Here is an 18,125-nt window from a genome sequence, read left to right as displayed (position 1 = left end):
CATAGGCCTAACTTCTTCTAACAATCACTGGATCCCTGTGAGGTATTAACTGTGTTGCCTTCTAATTACAAGTGAGAACACAGAGGTTCAGAGAGGTTGAGTGACCCTCAGGGTCACACACAACAGTAGGTGGCTGGGTTAGGTTTGGGAGTTCCCGTATTGTTTGGTAGGGGTGGGGGTGTGTGCGTGTGTGCACTGATCCTAGAGCTTGAACTCAGGGTCTGGACACGATTCTTGAGCTTCTTTTAAAATTCCAGGTTAATGTTCTATCACTTAAGCTAGAGCTCCAATTCTGGCTTTTTTTGGGGGGCGGGTAGGATTGGGGTGGGGTTAGTTTATTGTAGATGAAAGTCAGCCTTATCGTGGATAAGGTTTTCCTGCCTGGGCTGGCTTTGATCGGAAATCTCGCCTCTAGAGTAGCTGTGATTGTAGGTACAAGCAGCTATTGACCTAGGATGGCTTTGTTGTTTATTTATTTATTTATTTTTTTGCTGATATTGGGGCTTGAACTCAGGGCCTAGGCACTGTCTCTGAGCCTCTTTGTGCTCTAGGTTAGCACTCTACCACTTGAGCCACAGCTCCACTTCCTGTTTTTTTCTGAGTGGTTTATTGGACATTAAGAGTTTCATGGACTTGCCTGTCTGGGCTGGCTCTGAATCTCGATCCTCAGATGTCAGCCTCCTGAGTAGCTAGTGTTACAGGTGTGAGCCGCCAGCACCTGGCTTGCTTTGCTGTTTTGAGACATGGTTTTGCTATAGTTCAAGCTGGTTTTGAACTTTAGATCAACCTGCCTCAGCCTCTTGCGTAGCTGGGGTTTTAGGTTTGAACCAGTACTACCTTTGTAGAAGATGTTTTTGACACCTGTTGTACTAAAAGGTGGCTCCATATCAGCTAAGAGGAGCTTTCCTGTTGGTTTTCAGTGACAGTATGCCCTGAATGGACATACCATAATTTATTTATTGGCAATCCCCTTTTGATGGATATTTAAGTTGTTACTTTTTACATGGTAATGTCACAGAAAATTGCCTATACATGGGCTGTTCCCTTGTGCTGGGGTTTCTGTAAGATGCCTTCTTAGAGGTAGGATTAGCAAAGCCAAGAGCCTCTGCAGTTAGTTTGTTAGTTTTGCTAGTCTTGGGGCTTGAACTCATGGCTTGGGCACTGTCCTTGAGCTTTCTCAAGGCTAGTGCTCTTCTACTTGATCCATAGCATCACTTCCAGCCTTTTCTGTTTATGAGGTATGGAGGAATCAAACCCGGGGCTTTATGCATACTATGCAAGCACTCTACCACTAGGCCACGCTCCCACCCCTACAGTTTATTTTTTGAGCTTAGTTGCCCCTTATTGTGGCTGCTGTCACTGTCAGCTATGTAGTACAGATCCTGTATTTCCACAACCTCGTTCATACTTTATTCCCCAATTAGATAATAACAGATGGCAGTGGAGCTGCGTTTTGCTCTTGGGAGTCATTCTCATCCCATTCTCTGTCCTGTGTTCCCCCTCAGGGACCTGTTGCAGCTGAGTGGGGAGCTGGCCCGGACTTCACGGGGTGTACAGGAGGCAGGCCTGGGGCTGAGTGCGGGCCTGCAGCTGGCAGAGAGCCGGGCCGAGGCAGCCCTGGAGAAGCAGGTGCTGCTACAGGCCCAGTTAGAGGAACAGCTTCAGGTCAAGGTACTTCGAGAGAAGGAACTGACTCAGCTGCAGGTGCAGAGTGACTTGACCAAGGCTGACCTCAGTGCCAGGTGGGTAGTAGCAAGGGCCATTCAAGGCCAGCTTCCCTAAAGAAGGGTCACTTGGGGGGGCCGGGGGGGGAGGGAAATGGATACCAAGACATGTGAAAGGGTATCAATGTATGTGAATTAATGCACCTTCTATCTGGCAAATATCATGTAACCCTTTTACTAATTACAATAAAATAAAAAAAAAAGAAGGGTCACTTGGAGTCTTTTCCCTGGGCTGGCCTGCAGGAGTTCAGCCAGCCTTTCCCAGGCTCCCTGAGATTTAGAAGGCTGTGCCAGGTGTACATTGTCATTTCTTTAATCTCCCATAACAGAACATGGGATCCCCAACTCATGCCTCATTCTTTTTTTTTATGGCCAGTCCTGGGGCTTGAACTCAGGACCTGACCACTGTCCTTGGGCTTTCTCAAGGCTAGTACTTGACCACTTGAGCCACAGCACCACTTCCAATTTTTTCTATGTAAGGGGTACCAAGGAATTGAACCCAGGTCTTCGTGCATGCTAGGCAAGTACTCTACCACTAGGCCAAACTCCTAGCTCTCTTTTCCTCATTCTTCTTTTTTGCCAGTCGTGAGGCTTGAACTCAGGGCCTGAGTACTGTCCTTGGACTTTTCTCAAGGCTAGAGCTCTACCACTTGAGCCACAGTACCACTTCCAGTTTTTTCTATGTGTGTGTTACTGAGGAATCAAACCTGGGCCATTGTGCATGCTAGGCACCTCTAGGCCAAACTCCCGGCCTCTTTTCCTCATTCTTATTTTACAGATGGGAAGTCTGAGGCCCCAGACGTTATATTTAAGATCACATAGCTAGGGACGTGGAAAACATGATGAAAACAAGCTGATGGATTTGAGGAGAAGTTGTATGGTTCCCTTATTCTTCCTCTGTTGCCTCCATACCTCTAGAGTGACAGAGCTGGCTCTGGCAGTGGAGCGCCTCCAGAACCAAAACCTGGAAAAGGATCGGGTCAACAAGGCACTGTCTGAGAAGCTGGAGGCCATGGTGAGATGTAGCCCCTGGGACCAAACACAGCCATGACTACAGGCTTAGGGCTGGGCTGCTTGGGCCACTAGCGCATCCCATTCAGTCTTGGTGTCACCCATTAGAGCAGGCACTAGGCTGGTGTAAGGCTGTTAACCGCCCTCACATCCCTTTCATTACACCCTGAGGAAACCAAGTCCTGGGAGTCACCAAGCCTGGAGACAAGAGAATACTTCCACTGCCTCCCACCAGAGGAACGCCAGTCCGGGGCACTGCCTGGCTTGGTCCCCCTCTGTGGGCTGGGCCTGGGCTCTTCTCTTGGTGTTTGTGTGACTGGGATAAGGCCCTGCTTCTCTGGGTCTCATCTGTCCAATGAGGGCAGCAGGCTGCTTATGGGGCCCACACTGAAGCCACCTGAAGGGTGGAGGTGAGATAGGGTCTCACCTAGGGCCAAATCGTGACCACTGTTTCTTTGTCTCACTCCAGGAGCAGGCAGCCCTGGAGATGGAGGATGGAGAGGGGCTGCAGCAGACTCTGAGGGATTTGGCACAGGTAGGTACAGAACTTCTTTGCAGAGCTGACATGCAGTCCTGGGCCCACTGAAGGCACTGCTGCTATTCTACAGCTCTGCTAGCTTATTGGCTTCTGCCCTGGGGAGTTCCAGACAGTACTAGATAGAAATACTGAATGATATCTTTTGAGCTTTTTTGCTCAAGGCTAGTGCCTTGAGCACTAGATAGAATCACTTGAGCCATAATTTTACTTCCAGCTTTTTGGTGGGAAATTGGAAATAAGCATCTCTCAGTATTCCTGCCAGGGTTGAACCTCAGATCTCAGCTAGGAATACAAGTGTGAGCTACTGGTGCCTACCAGCAAGGGAATTTCTGGGCAGTATCAACTAGTTAGACTTGTGCCCAGTTAAACCCATGGTCTCCCCAATCCTGCCTTCCTCTGCCACCCTCTTCCAGGCTGTCCTGTCTGACTCAGAGAGCGGTGTCCAGCTAAGTGGCTCAGATCGCACAGCAGATGTCTCTGATGGCAGTCTGCGAGGGCTCTCAGGACCACGGACCCCTTCCCCACCAAGGCGCCCCTCACCTGGCCGTGGCCGATCACCCCGCCGAGGCCCATCTCCTGCCTGCTCTGACTCCTCCACTCTCATCCTGATCCACTCTGCCCTGCACAAGCGCCAGCTGCAGGTCCAGGTAGGGGGCTAGAGCATTCCCCAGCAGCCAGGCCTAGGCGTAGGGGCGGGGCCAAGGCCCTAAGAAGTATTAACTGGTGGGAGGGGGGCCAATGGGTGAAGGGCAGAGCTGTGGGACCCAATCTGAGCTCTGCATGGAACATGCTTACCTGTGGGGGTAGAACTTGGCGTGTGAGGAGCTGGTGGTACAGTCCAGGACTGAACAAACTAATCTGGGAGGAGGAATCAAGAGTAGAGGATGAGAAGACCTTGGGAGGCTGGGGCAGGGAACCAGAATGCAAGGCAGAGGAGCCTGGATGCTTTAGGGGTGGAGTCAAAGCCCAGAAGGCAAATAGGTTTTGGGTTTTTTTCCTGACCTCCTAGAAGTTCAGTTTGGAATCACTTAGGCCCCGAGGGAGGTGAGGGCTCAGAATTTGGGCTAGAGCACAGAAGGGAAGTGGATTTCCCTTCAGCACAGGTTTTACAGCACAGCGTAGGTGAGCTTGTCCTGTTCCAGTGACACCCCCTACTCTGCTCCAGGACATTCGTGGGCGCTATGAAGCAAGCCAGGACCTGCTGGGCACCATGCGGAAGCAGCTTAGTGACAGCGAGGGTGAGCGGCGAGCCCTCGAGGAACAGTTGCAGCTCTTGCGGGACAAGACAGATGGTGCCACCCAGGCCCAAGAGGATGCCCAGCATGAGGCCCAGCGTCTGCGCAGTGCCAATGACCTCCTGAGCAGGTGTGCAAGGAATTCAGAGAGGCTGGCAGGGGGTAGGCAATTCTAATCAGTATCTGAGCCTAAGGTCAACTCTAGCCAAGCAGAGCCAGGCTTTGCTCTAGTAGCTCACAACTAGCCATAATTGCCCCCCTTTTTTTTTGTGCCAGTACTAGGTACTGTCCCTGAGCTTTTGTGCTTAGGGCTAGAGTTATACCACTTGAGCCACAGCTTGACTTGTTTTTTTTTCTTTTTGGCCAGTCCTGGGGCTTGAACTCAGGGCCTAGGAACTGTCCTTGAGCACTTTTGCTCATGGCTAGCACTCTGCCTGCCACTTGAGCCACAGTGCTATTTCTGGCTTTTTCTATTTATGTGGTATTAAGGAATCAAACGCATGCTAGGCAAGCAGTCTACCACTAGGCCACACTCCTGGCTCTTGACTTTTGGCTTTTTGATGGTTAATTTGAGAAAAGAGTCTCACAGACTTTCTTAGCCGGACTGGCTTTGAACCATGATCCTCAGATCTCAGTCTCCTAAGTAAGTAGCATTACAGCTACTCAGCCACAGAGTAGCTGTAGTGAGCCATTGGTGTGGGACTCATTGTTGTGTGGGGCTCAATACTGCTTATTAAAGTCTAAATTAAGTGGCAGGGTATGGCTCAAGTGGTAGAGCTTGGGTTAGGGTCAACCCTTGGGTTCAATCTCCTCTACTACAATACTGATAATCATTTAAAACTTCAAGAAAGTAAAAACTCAAATCCTGTTATATTAGTCATATTTCAAGTGCTCCAGAGTCACACATAACTGTAGAACACGTTACTCCTTAGAGAAGTCTATTGATATCCCTGTTTCCTGGAGTGTATTTACTTATGTGTTTTGTAGTGCTGGGTATAGAACATACAGCCTAACACATTCTACGAAGCACTCTACTAGTGAGCTATATTCCCAGATATCGTGTGTGTGTGTGTGTGTGTGTGTGTGTGTGTGTGTGTGTGATTTTGGTCCTGAGGCTGGAACTCAGAGCCTAGCTGCTGCCTCAGCTCTTTTTGCTCAAGGCTACCATTCTACCATTTGAACAACAGATCTGCTTCTGCCTTTTTGTTGGTTAATTGGAGACTAGAGTCTCATGGACTTTTCCTGACCCACTGGCTTCCAGCTTCGATCCTCAGATCTGTCTCCTGAGTAGCTAGGATTATAAGCATGAGCCACCAGTACCTAGCTTTACCTTGGAATTTTTTTTTTTTTCTCCCAGTACTGAGGCTTGAACTCAGGGTCTTATATGTGACTCTTACAGTTTGAAACTGTCATTGTAGGGAGGTTGAGAAACCTTCCAATTCACACTGTGAGTGATAGGGAGCAACAAGGTAGAAATTGGAATTTGGGTCCATCTGATGGCAAGCCTATGATTTTTATGTGTAGGAGGAGATGGGCTGTTTGTTTATTTGACTATACTGAGTTTTGAATTCAGCTCCTTGAACTTGCTAGGCACATATGCAGTTGAACTACATATCCCAACCCTTTTTTACTTCAATAGTTTCCAGATAGGGTATGGAGTTTTTGCCAAGGACTGCTGCAGACAGACATCCTTCTAGTTATGCCTCCTTTGTAGCTGAGATTACAGGTGTATGCCACCATAGTTGGCTAGTTGGTGAGCGTGGCTCTCATTGATTTTTTTTTTTTTTTGCCTAGTCTGTCTTTGAGCCACCATTTTTCCAATCCCTGCCTTCCAAGTAGATGGGATTCTAGATATGAGGCCCAAAATGGGCTTTTTAAATAGCTATGTTCATACTGAACATTCTTTTATTGCACTTTGCTATTTTTATTTTAATAGCATGTTCTGAATTTTTCCCCAACCCACTGCTGGCTTTGGTATATAGTATATTTCGGGATTGCCACTTCAAGTGGCAAAGGAAGACAGCCCTGAACTTTAGTCTCCTGGCCTGGATGGAGGTGTTATAGATACAGACCCCAGTCCTGCTCATGACTGCTGGGGAAGATAGTAGCTCTCTGTAAGCCTGGTTGCCCAGTGACTGCCTCTTCCGAGGTCTGGACACATCTGTCTTTCCTGGGCATCCTAGAATAGAAGGCACTAGATACCCTGTGTGGGAATTCCTGGCCATATGGCCTAGCAGAAGTTGTCTGTGAGTCCCAGAACCTAGCCCTGGCCTCTTGTACCTGGTGAAGTTACCTGAACCTCTGTCTATCCCAGCTGGGACTGAGATGAATCAGCATGGGTAGTGTCAGCGAGACTTCTTGGAAGCAGGTGTCTTGGAGAACACAGGATATGACTTGTGGCCAGAGTGGCCACCCAAGCTATCTTCCTGAAGGGGGCAGCTCCATAAGCATCCTCTGCTTCCCACCCCTGTCCTGCAGGGAGAAGGGAAGTCTGGCCCACAGTCTTCAGGTGGCTCAGCAGCAGGCTGAGGAGCTGCGCCAGGAGCTGGAGAAGCTTCAGGCTGCTCACGAGGAGCTGCGGCGCCAGAGGGACCAGCTGGAGGAAGAGCAGGAGGATGCAGTGCAAGATGGAGCCCGTGCACGCAGGGAACTCGAGCGCAGGTGGGTCATTCCTGTCACTCAGCCAGGGCTATGCTAGTGCATCCCTGGGTTTCCTTGGCATTCCTGGGACTGGCGAGCACCATGTGTCAGCCTAGAGAAGGTCTAGGCACTGCTCTAATGCAGGACCTTCTGACTGCCTCACCTTGGGGTTCAGGGAGTGTTTCACTTCTAGTTTTTGAGTCTCATTGTAACTTTTCTGCCAGGGCTGGCTTCTAACTGTGATCCTCCTGAGTAGCGAGGATTACAGATGTGAGCCACCAGTGCCTGACACCCTTCCAACAATTTCAGAAAGCAGCTGCTACTCCATTTGGCACATGTGAATACCGATGCCCAGTATCACAGAGCTAAGAGGCTTGTTTGTCATTATGGGGGAAGGCTTTTTCCCCCCTGGCTCTGCCTCAGCCTCTCACAGCACCAAACAGGGTGTCAGGAGCTCAGGGGAAGGAAGTGACAGGAGACACTCCTATCTTTTGTCTGGCAGCCATAGACAGCTAGAGCAGCTGGAGGTGAAGCGCTCAGGGCTGGCGAAGGAGCTGGTGGAGGTGAGGGAGGCGCTGAGCTGCACCATGCTGCAACGGGACATGCTGCAGGCTGAAAAGGCTGAGGTGGCTGAAGTGCTGACCAAGGTGGGTCCCTATTGGCTGCATAGCCATAGACCTGAGTCTTTACTGGCTACAGACTGACCTTTGGCCCAGGCCAGCAGTGGACTAGCCTCTCATAAGGGTATATCCCTGTGGTCAGTGTCTGATCATTGAGTCCATCTCTGGATATAGGTCATTGGTTATCCAGTCCCTCTGGGTCCTGAGAGTTGGGGCCGTGGTTCTGAGAGGCCTCATCAGGGTCTGTTCCCTCTCTGCAGTCTGGGTCCTGAATGGTGGCACCCGTAGGCCCCACTTGGAGATCCTCTTTACTTCCAGCTCTACCTGGTAGGGCTATTCTTGAGCAGCCTTGTCTTTCCTTTCAAGGGGCTTCTTGGACTACAGCCCTCTTCTAAAGGGATCTGCCCCAACTCCTTACGTGTTACTCTTAGTTCCCTGCCCCACCTTCAGGGATCTATCTATCCACTGCTGTCTTCTCCATGCATCCCATCTCTCCCTGTCTGAGTGACACTACTACCTGGTCCCCACCTGCAGGCAGAGGCTGGCCGAGTGGAGCTTGAGCTGTCCCTGAACAAGCTGAGGGCAGAAGAGGCCTCACTGCGGGACTCCTTGTCCAAGCTGAGTGCCCTCAATGAGAGTCTTGCCCAGGATAAGCTGGTGCTGAACCGTCATGTTGCCCAGGTACACCATACTATGGGCTCAGCCTCTGCTCTACCTGCCCTTCCCTCCCTAGAGACCCGCCTGTGCCACCCAGACTCTATACACTGTATCTATCTGATCTAGTATCTGCCTCTCCTGTCTCTTGTTGTGTCTCCATATTCTCCCTCATGTATTAGGGAAGGAAGGCCTGTTAGGGCACCACTTTCCTATGGCTGGCTGGCTGGGGTCATTAGGAGGGTGGAAGAGGCAATCCTGATCTTGGGAAGGAGCCCTATTAACTCTCACCCATTCCCTCCAGCTGGAGGAGGAAAAGGTGGCCCTGCAGGGCAGGCAGCAGCAGGCCCAGCATGAGGCCACCCTGGCGCTGGAGGAGCAGGAGCGGCTGGAGCAGCTGCGACTAGAGCAGGAGGTAGAGCGGCAGGGCCTGGAGGGCTCCCTGCACATGGCAGAGCAGGCCCGGGAGGCCCTGGAGCAGCAGCTTCCCACATTGCGTGGTGAGCGCAGCCGGCTGCAGGAGCAGTTGGCCCAGGTAGGCTAAGCCCCATGCATGTGTGGGGAAGGAGTGGAGGAGCCCAAGCACACAGGCCCAGTTGCTGAATTTACAACCACCTCACCTCCACTAGCTGAAGCCCTCAAGTAAGCTACCCACCTCTTCATGCCTCATCACCCCATCTGTAACTTGGAACCCAGAGATCTTAGCACAAAGGGCCATACTGATGACCACATGAGAAATCCCCTGTGAGCACATAGAGGCTGCGCTGGCCCTGAGCCTCCATCCGGCACAGAGCTGTCGTGAAAATCGGTGGGGACTTGTAGTCATCACAGCTGAAAGGGTCTTGTCAGGATTCAAGGTTATCATGCATGCAATGACAGTCCTGCAGGGCCCAGAGAACTGTAGAGAAGATGGAGCATGGGGTGCCAGAGGCAGTTGCAGCTCCTCCCCCTGCAGCCTGCAGAGTAGTCACCCTTCCATGTTTTTTTCATTCAGCTTCTCTAAAGGCTTGGGGGAAAGTTACTTCCAAAACCTCATGAATTAAATCCTTGGTTTTGCACACATGTGCTCAGGGACAGCGCCCAAGCCCAGAGTTCAAGTCCCTTGACTGACAGAAAAAAGAAAAGGCTGTCATTTGTCCCCTATACAGTTCATCAGGGAAGAGCCTGGGCTCAAACATAGACCAGGCCAGACCCCAAGCAGGTGAACAGGCTGGGGGAATCTAGGGGATTCTGCTCAGTCCCTGGGTGGGGCCAGCTCTCCAGACAGCTGACCATGCGGGAGCAGGAGCTGGAGCAGGCCCGCCGGGAGGCCCAGCGGCAGATGGAGGCACTGGAACGGGCAGCCCGGGAGAAGGAAGCACTGGCTAAGGAGCGGGCCAGCCTGGCTGTGCAGCTGGCTGCTGCAGAGCGTGAAGGCCGGACCCTGTCAGAGGAGGCCTCACGCTTGAGGTGAGATCTCACGCAGTGCCCAACCTCCCCCAGGGGGCTGGGGTGGGTTCTGCCAGAGGGCCACTTCTTGACTAGCCCTGCTCTGACTTGGCCCATAGGAGCAGTTTCTTAGGAGCCCAGCTTGCCAGCATGACCTAGCTCTGGCTCAACCCTCCCCCCAAGGAGCCTGGGGCAGGCCAGGCAGGTAGGCTGGCCTGAGGCCCGTGCCAGCCATACCCTCAGAGCCACAGTTACCTGAGGCTGGGCATGCTAGTGCTGTGGCCTCAGGGATTATATATGCTGTAGGTTGGAAAAGGAAGCCTTAGAGAGCAGCCTGTTTGAGGTGCAGAGGCAGCTGGCCCAGCTGGAGGCCCGTCGGGAGCAGTTAGAAGCTGATGGACAGGCCCTGCTACTGGCCAAGGAAACCTTGACAGGTATAAGGGGCTGGGAGACCCCAGGTTCAGCCATAATTACACCCTAGCATCTCAGAAGGTGGGAGCTGGGAATATTGCCGACCTGAGTTCCAAACCTGAAAGTGAGCCCCTTGGCTCTTTGGGCCACAAGGTCTTGATGTTATAGGATGCAAACCTGTTGCCAGGGCAGGTGAAGAGAGCATGTGAAAGGCTTGGCACAGGGCCAAGCTCAGCCACCAGTGGCAGCTGTTTCTTTGTCATCGGGGTGCTTGGGGAGCTCTGATTCCCTGCAGAGCCTCAGCTGTGTTCCCCTCTGCTCTCCTTCCCTGCATTCTCCACTTACGCTCAGTGCTCAGGCCCTCCTGCCACACACTAAGCACCTACTTGTGTCACAGAAATGAATGTTCCTGTCTGTAGCTAGGAAGGGAAATGCTGGTGGGTACTTGGTCCCCCTCAGGGAAATGTGTTTACCTGGTCCAGGTGACACTCACCTTCTGCACTGTCCCATCTGTGAACTCTGATGATTATTTACAGTGCTGTCTTTAAAGGAGATGTTCTATGAAAAGTTGGACAACTTTGAGAGGTTTCTGACCTCAGAGCCTCATCAGGATGAGGATAAACTAGAGCTGAAATGATGGTTATGGCTTGAGTATTGTCCAAGTGCCTGACCTGTAATAAACACTGATGGTGGTAGTTCTAGTTCTGACTTCCTTTCCATTTGGGGGACCATTCTTATCAATCATTTTATTCCTTTGACGCTATTCTAGGTAGGCAGTGGGGGGTGAGGGACAGAGCCAGTAGGCCTAGGTGGCAGATAGGAAGACAACCAGAGGATGGCTCAGTTCTCCAAGGGAGAACTTAGGTGCCAGGGGAGTCTTCTTTCCTCTGAAGATTCTGCCCATATGGCTCACCTGTCCCAGGAGAAGTTTTGATCTTGTCTTGTCCTTTCTTCCACTCTTTGTCTTTTTGCAGGGGAGCTGGCAGGTCTGCGGCAGCAGATAATAACCACAGAAGAGAAAGCAGCTCTGGATAAGGAGCTGATGGCACAGAAGCTGGTGCAGGCCGAGCGGGAGGCTCAGGCCTCTCTGAGGGAGCAGCGGGCAGCCCATGAGGAAGATGTGCAGCGGCTGCAGCGGGAAAAGGTTTTATGGGTAGCCGTGTGGGTGTGGGCAGGACTCTGTGTCATCTCAGTTTCCACATTTGTCTACCCTTTAGGCCCTGGGGACATGTGAGAGCATCTTAGCTCCTTGTTCTTCTCAAATCCACAGATCAGTGGTCACCACTGATGATCCGGCCCTGTCATGGGTCACCTACGCTTACATTTGAGAAAGGTTAATCAATATGTCATGTTGTAGACCTACCCTTTCATTTGCTAAATATATTCTTTTTTCTTTTCTTTTTTCCTATTTTTTTGTCAGTCCTGGGGCTTGAACTCAGGGCTTGAGCACTGACCTTGGGCTTTCTCAAAGCTAGAGCTTGAGTCATAGAACCACTTCTGGCTTTTTCTGTGTATGTGGTACCAAGGAATCAAACCCGGGTCTTCGTGCATGCCAGATAAGCACTCTACCACTAGGCCAAACTCCTACCCCTCATTTGATTACATGTTCTATCTGCATCTATCACTGGGACCTGAGTATGCAAGAAGGCAGGGGCCAGGGAAGTTACTAGAACACTGACTCTGGATTTACACTTCCTACATTTGAATCTGATCTCCGTTAAACACTAATGTTAAGGTCTCGGTGCCTTCACTTCCCCATCAATAGAGAAAGCATAGGTGACTTGAGCTGCTAGGATGGCATGAGACAACCTACATAAGGGGACTCGCACTTGGTAAATGCCCATAAATTAATTTTTTTTTTTTTTTTTTTTTTGGTCAGTCATGGTGCTTGAATTCAGCACTGGGACCCTGTCTCTAAGCTCTTTTGCTCAAGGCTAGTACTCTTCCAATTTGAGCCATTGCGTCACTTCCAGTTTTCTGGTGGTTAATTGGAACTAAGAGTCTCAGTGACTTTTTAGCCTGGGCTGGCTTTGAACTGTGATCCTCAGATCTCAGCCTTCGGAGTGGCTAGGATTATAGGTGCGAGCCACTGGTACCAGAATCCATAAATTACTCTTACTGACACTAAAATACTCTCCAGAGTGGCCCTCAAGATAAGGCCCTGAGCCACCCAGCCTGGACAGGATTGCTTATCCTGTCTCAGGGTCCTGATATAGGACTAGATGGGGCCTTCTACCTTTCTTGAGTCTCCACAGATCCTGCCTGGTAAACATTATCAACTGTTCCCAGCAGGTGGCAGCACAGCGCTTGAAGAAGGGCCGCCATGGCTTTTTGCCAAGTTTTAGGGGCCAATGCTGGGGTTGGACAGCTATCCTTGGTTCCTCAAGTGGGCTTTGTCTATGGGCTCTTTCTGCCCACCTATTCTGTCTTCAGTGAGCTAGACTCCTGTGCTACAATCCCCTTACTACTCTTTTTCTTTTGTGGGTCATGGGGCTTGTACTCGGCCTGGGTGTTGTCCTTGAGCTTTTCAGCTCAAGGTTACCGCCCTACCCCTGGGTCTAGGCATGTCCCTGTGCTCTTCAGCTCAAGGCTACCACCCTACTTCCCCTTTTCTGGAAGTTAGGTGGAAATAAGAGTCTCGGGTCCCTTTGTGCCCGGGCTGGCTTTGGACCTTGATCCTCAGATCTTAGCCTCCTGAGTAGCTAGGATTACAGGTGTGAGCCGTGGCGCCCATACTCTGTTTGCTATGGCCTTGTGAATGTCCCTGCGTCTCTATCAGCCTGTCTATGTCCTCTGCCCCTCTGAACCCTTTCATTCCTCACATTCAGTCCTGACCCTTATGCTACAGCTGTCTGGCCTTGATCTAAACTTTAGATGTTCCTTGTCCCCTGGGCTTGAGGCTTCCACTGCTCTCATTCTTGTCAGAATCCCTGTGTCTTGGCAGAGCCCTTCCCAGCATTTTCTGGACTAGATTCCTAGCCTGGGTTTTTCCCCCTGCTTCTTACCTGGCTGGTAGCTGCCCCACCTTCTGTGGGGGTTCTCCACAGAAGCAGGCGCTTCCCCTTAGAGGGGTTCTCTCATAGCTCTGGTGTCATGGTCCCAGCCCACCTTTCAGTGACTTGATCCTGTCTCTTAGCTGTGTGGCACCTGGGCCCTTGCTGAATGCCCAAGAAATGGGGGGGACTTCCTGGGCCCTCTCCTAGTGTGTCACATGACTGGTTCTGGACCACAGGAGGCCGCATGGCGGGAGTTGCAGGTAGAGCGGACCCAGCTGCAGGGCCAGCTGCAGCGGGAACAGGAGGAGCTGCTGGCACGGATGGAGGCTGAGAAGGAGGAGCTGAGTGAGGAGATAGCTGCCCTGCAGCAGGAGCGGGATGAGGGCCTGCTCCTGGCGGAGAGCGAGAAGCAGCAGGTGTGTGACTTGTGGGAAAGCCTTCGGGCCGAGGGTCATGTTCCCTCCTCGGTATCAGTTCCCTCCCCTGCAGGAGGGAGAGGAGTGGGGCAAATCACAAGGCCCATACCTGGCTCACAGTGACACTGACACTAGGAAAGCATCCTGCACGCTCCTCAGAGTCCCCTTCTGGGCAGTTCCCATGAGGGAGCACAGCTGGCCTTCTCTGAGAGCTAATTCCTAAACTTTCCCACAGTGCAGTAGATGCAGGGCTGGAGGTGTTCATTTCCCTCACCGGGGAAAGTCACTTTCCCTCTCTGAGCTTTACTTTCCTCATCTGTAAGATAAAGATAATGGCATGGGGGTGCATGCCTGTGTTTCTAGTACTCCAGAGGCTGAGGTGGAAGGATGGAGAGTTATAGCCAGGCTAAAACAAGCAAAAACAAGAGTGAGTGCTGGACATAGTTGCACATACCTGAAATACCAGCTACTTGGAGGAGAGCTCGAGAGAATTGCAGTTTGAGGCCAATCTGTGCAAAAAGCTAATGAGATGTCACATTTGAACCAATAAGTTGTACATGGTGGTCCATACTGTAATCCTAGTGTGTAGGAGTTATATATAGGAGACTAGTGGTCAGAGGCCATATGAGCCTCTATTTGACAAATAAAGCTAAAAGGGATAGGATTTTGCCTGTTAAGAGTTAAGCTTTAGCTGGGCCTGGTGGCTCACACCTGTAATCCTAGCTACTCAGGAGGCTGAGATCTGAGGATCGAGGTTTGGAGCCAGCCTGGGCACTAATGTCTGTGAGATTCTCATCTCCAATCGTTAAGCTTTCACTTCAAACTCCAGTCAGGTGCTGGTGACTCACACTTAGAATCCTCTGTGCAAGAGGCTGAGATCTAAGGACCTACCAACCTGAACAGGAAAATCAGTGAGACTTTTGTCTGTAACTCACCACCATAAAGCTGGAAGTGGAGCTATCGATCAAGTAGTAGAATGTCAGCTTGGAATGCAAATACTAAGGGATAATGGCCAGGTCCTGCATTCAAGTCCCAGTATCAGCATACACACACAAATCTTAGTACCACTGAAGATAAACAAACACCAGAGTGGGAACAGTAATAGACTGGCTCAGGTTAGTGGCAGATAACAAAGTCAGGTTCTGTCGGGGATCTTGGTTATACTGTTGAGCCTATGGCAGGCAGCAAAGGGGGTGAGTGTACCTCTGTGGCCACTGAACCCTGTGTCCTCTGTCTGTGCCCAGGCCTTGTCCCTGAAGGAATCTGAGAAGACAGCACTGTCAGAGAAGCTGATGGGGACACGGCACAGTCTGGCCACCATCTCTCTGGAAATGGAGCGCCAAAAGCGAGATGCTCAGAGCCGCCAGGAGCAGGATCGGGTAGGCAGCTTGGACCCTGCTAAGGTTTGGGGCACAACCTGGAGGGTAGGCCAGCCTGGTAGAAGCCTCTGAGCTGTGTGGGGAGACATTACAGCCCTTTCTTTGGGGCCCCTACCTGAGGGAGTTGAAACACTGTGCCTTAGCTCTACTGTCAGAGCAAGAACAGCTATGTTGTGGCTTATCCTCAGCATGGGAGGATAAGCAGGGCCTGGCAGACAATGACAAGGGCTGTGTTTGGAGCTAGAAGTGGACGGCTTAGCCCCCAGGGCTGGAGGCAGTGAGGGGACACACTTCAGAATGAGTTTGAATGGCCTGTCTGTCCTAGAGCATGGTGAATGCCCTGACATCTGAGCTGCGGGACCTCCGGGCCCAGCTGGAGGAGACTGCTGGTGCCCATGCCCAGGAGGTGAAGAGGCTGCAGGAGCAGGCACGAGACCTGGGCCGGCAGCGGGAGGCCTCCCTTCGTGAGGTGAGCCTGAACCTATGCTTCCCAGATAGGCCACCAGGTGCCATCTCAGGCCTGCTGGGGGCCTGGACCTGTGGGTATCTCCGAAGGTAAAGCTTGGTCCCAGCATGTGAGGGCAACTGATGGCTAACTCAGCACCTTCTGTGTGCAGGGGAGGTGTGGAGGAGCTGAAAGGGTGGGTGGGGTCCTTGCCCTTGTGCTGTTGGCTGCTGGAAGACCCTGATGAATTGTTTTAGGCCCAGACCACAGCGTGCCTTGTCCCAAATCATCACTCGCAGCTTGGGGTCAGTCACCACCGAGGAAGAAGGGGTGGACCCTAGGGCTGGACATGGCTTTCAGCTTGACAGAGCACCTGCCTCTACGCTGTACTCACAGGCAGAAGAGCTGCGGACTCAGCTGCGCCTGCTGGAAGACACCCGTGATGGGCTGCGGCGGGACCTTCTAGAAGCTCAGCGCAAGGTGCGAGACAGCCAGGAAGGCCAAGAAGCCCAGCGCTTGGAGGCTGGTGAGCTGCGGCGCAGCCTGAGTGAGGGCGTCAAGGAGCGCGAGGCCCTGCGGCGCTCCAATGAGGAGCTGCGGGCTGCCGTGAAGAAGGCCGAGAGCGAGCGCATTAGGTAGGGGCCCAGGAGGCCTGCCTGGGCTTTCACCAAGTCCTGCCTTTCCAGCCTCACCCCTGGAACTTGACTTCCCCCTGTGGGGCCAGGGAAATTGCTCGGGTCTCTGGCTCTAACCTAGCACAGGAGTCATCAGAGGTAGTTTTCCTTCCAAAAAAGGAACTCAGCAGGCAGGGTTGGAGCCATACTTGGATCCCACTCACTGGCTCCCACACCTGCCAGCCAGACCCCTCCCAGCGTGGCTGCACCTCTCCCGGCCTGGGGATTAAAGAAAAGCCTTTTACATAGAGCCGCAGACCGCTCTTCCCACCATCCAAGGAAGCCTCTGCCCCCACCCTCTCTAGTCTGAAGCTTGCCAGTGAAGACAAGGAACAGAAACTGGCTGTCCTAGAGGAGGCACGTGCTGCTGTGGGCAAGGAGGCCGGGGAGCTGCGGGCTGGACTGCAGGAGGTGGAGCGCTCTCGGCTGGAGGCTCGGCGTGAGCTGCAGGAGCTTAGGCGGCAGGTACTCCCCAATCTCTCTCCCCTGGGCTTCCTTCTGTGTGCCCCTGGGCCTGAAACACTCCTTTCCCGACCCTAGTTCCCCTCATGTAGAAGCAAGGCTTGAACACGGCCTTTGAAGACCCCTTTCCTCTGAATCTGAGCAGACTTAACCAAGTAGAGACCTCAAGCTCTTGGTCAATAGTTGCTTCTGAGATGTTCTCTATATAACCCAGGCTGCCCTTAGTCCTCCCAGTGCTGGGATTCCAGTTAGGGCAACTATGCCTGGCCTTTTTTTTTTTTTTTTTTTTTTTGATCAGTCATGGGGCTTGAACTCTGGACCTGGGTGCTCTTCAGCTCAAAGCTATCACCCTACCCCTGGAGCCACAGCCCCACTTCTGCTTTTCTAGTGGTCTAGTGGTTAGTGAAAGATAAGAGCCTTATGTTCTTTTTTTTTTTTTTTTTGCCAGTCCTAGGCTTGAACTCGGGGCCTGAGCACTGTCCTTGGACTTTCTCAAAGCTAGAGCTCTACCACTTGAGCCTCAGCACCACTTCCAGCTTTTTTGTATGTATGTGGTACCAAGGAATCAAACTTAGGTCTTCATGCGTGCTAGGCAAGCACTCTACCACTAAGCCAAACTCCCAGCCCCAAGTTTCACATTCTTTAGTTCTTTAGTATCAGAGGGGCTCTGAATTGGGATCTTCAGATCGCAGCCTCTTGAGTAGCTAGGATTATAGGCATGAGCCACCTAATGTTTTTAAATAATTGAACATGGATGTACAAACAAGCCAGGTACAGCCAGACGTGGTGGGCTTACACCTGTAACCCTATGCCCAGGCCCAGGCCTATGCCCAGGCCCAGCGCCCATGCCCAGAGTTCAAGCCCTGTGACTGACCAAAAAAACAACAACAACAAACCACACACACATCAGGTCCCTCCTTGACCACATCCTTGTGGGAACCGTAAAGGCTATATTATCAGCATTTGCTGAGTCTGAACCAGATGACCTCTCAGCTCATTAACAGCAGCAAGCATGAACAAATGTCTAATGGGTACTGAGCAATAGTACTTTGTGTCTCAGCCTTCCCCTTCTAGAAGATCTGGGATCTAACTCCACTCTAGGCTCTACCACACATGTAGCCCACTGTCAAATATCATGTATTTACCAGGCACTGGTGGCTCATTCCTACAATCCTAGCCACTCAGGAGGCTGAGATCTGAGAGTTGTGATTCAAAGCCAGCTGGGGCTCTTTTTTTTTTTTTTTTGCCAGTCATGGGCTTGAGCTCAGGGCCTGAGCACTGTTCTTGGACTTTCTCAAGGCTAGAGCTCTACCACTTGAGCCTCAGCACCACTTCTGGCTTTTTTGTATGTATGTGGTACCAAGGAATTGAACCCAGGTCTTCGCGCATGCTAGGCAAGCACTTTAACCATTAGGCCAAACTCCTGATCCCCAGCTAGGGCTCTTATCTTCAATTAGACATCAGAAAACCAGAAGTGGTGCTGTGGCTCAAA

The 18,125-nt window shown here is 51.7% G+C and overlaps 1 protein-coding gene across 1 annotated transcript in view; it reads left to right on the top strand.

The window, feature by feature from the left end:
* Positions 1-18,125, top strand: part of Crocc (ciliary rootlet coiled-coil, rootletin) — a 51,579-nt gene that overhangs the window by 19,235 nt on the left and 14,219 nt on the right. Inside the window, exons 9-25 of the mRNA XM_090335725.1 lie at positions 1,506-1,742; positions 2,643-2,739; positions 3,205-3,270; positions 3,687-3,920; positions 4,439-4,638; positions 6,987-7,169; positions 7,651-7,795; positions 8,303-8,449; positions 8,727-8,957; positions 9,678-9,871; positions 10,157-10,284; positions 11,236-11,405; positions 13,494-13,673; positions 14,918-15,052; positions 15,378-15,521; positions 15,894-16,132; positions 16,477-16,636. Of these exons, the coding sequence (XP_090191851.1) occupies positions 1,506-1,742; positions 2,643-2,739; positions 3,205-3,270; positions 3,687-3,920; positions 4,439-4,638; positions 6,987-7,169; positions 7,651-7,795; positions 8,303-8,449; positions 8,727-8,957; positions 9,678-9,871; positions 10,157-10,284; positions 11,236-11,405; positions 13,494-13,673; positions 14,918-15,052; positions 15,378-15,521; positions 15,894-16,132; positions 16,477-16,636 (2,890 nt within the window). The remainder of the gene's footprint in view (positions 1-1,505; positions 1,743-2,642; positions 2,740-3,204; positions 3,271-3,686; positions 3,921-4,438; positions 4,639-6,986; positions 7,170-7,650; positions 7,796-8,302; positions 8,450-8,726; positions 8,958-9,677; positions 9,872-10,156; positions 10,285-11,235; positions 11,406-13,493; positions 13,674-14,917; positions 15,053-15,377; positions 15,522-15,893; positions 16,133-16,476; positions 16,637-18,125) is intronic.

This window comes from Megascapheus bottae, chromosome 6, assembly GCF_031878675.1.
Source record: "Megascapheus bottae isolate mThoBot1 chromosome 6, mThoBot2.hap1, whole genome shotgun sequence".
Lineage (NCBI taxonomy): Eukaryota > Metazoa > Chordata > Mammalia > Rodentia > Geomyidae > Megascapheus > Megascapheus bottae.
The sequence above is the reverse complement of the archived record's forward strand: the minus strand, read 5'-3'. Positions and strand labels throughout refer to the sequence as shown.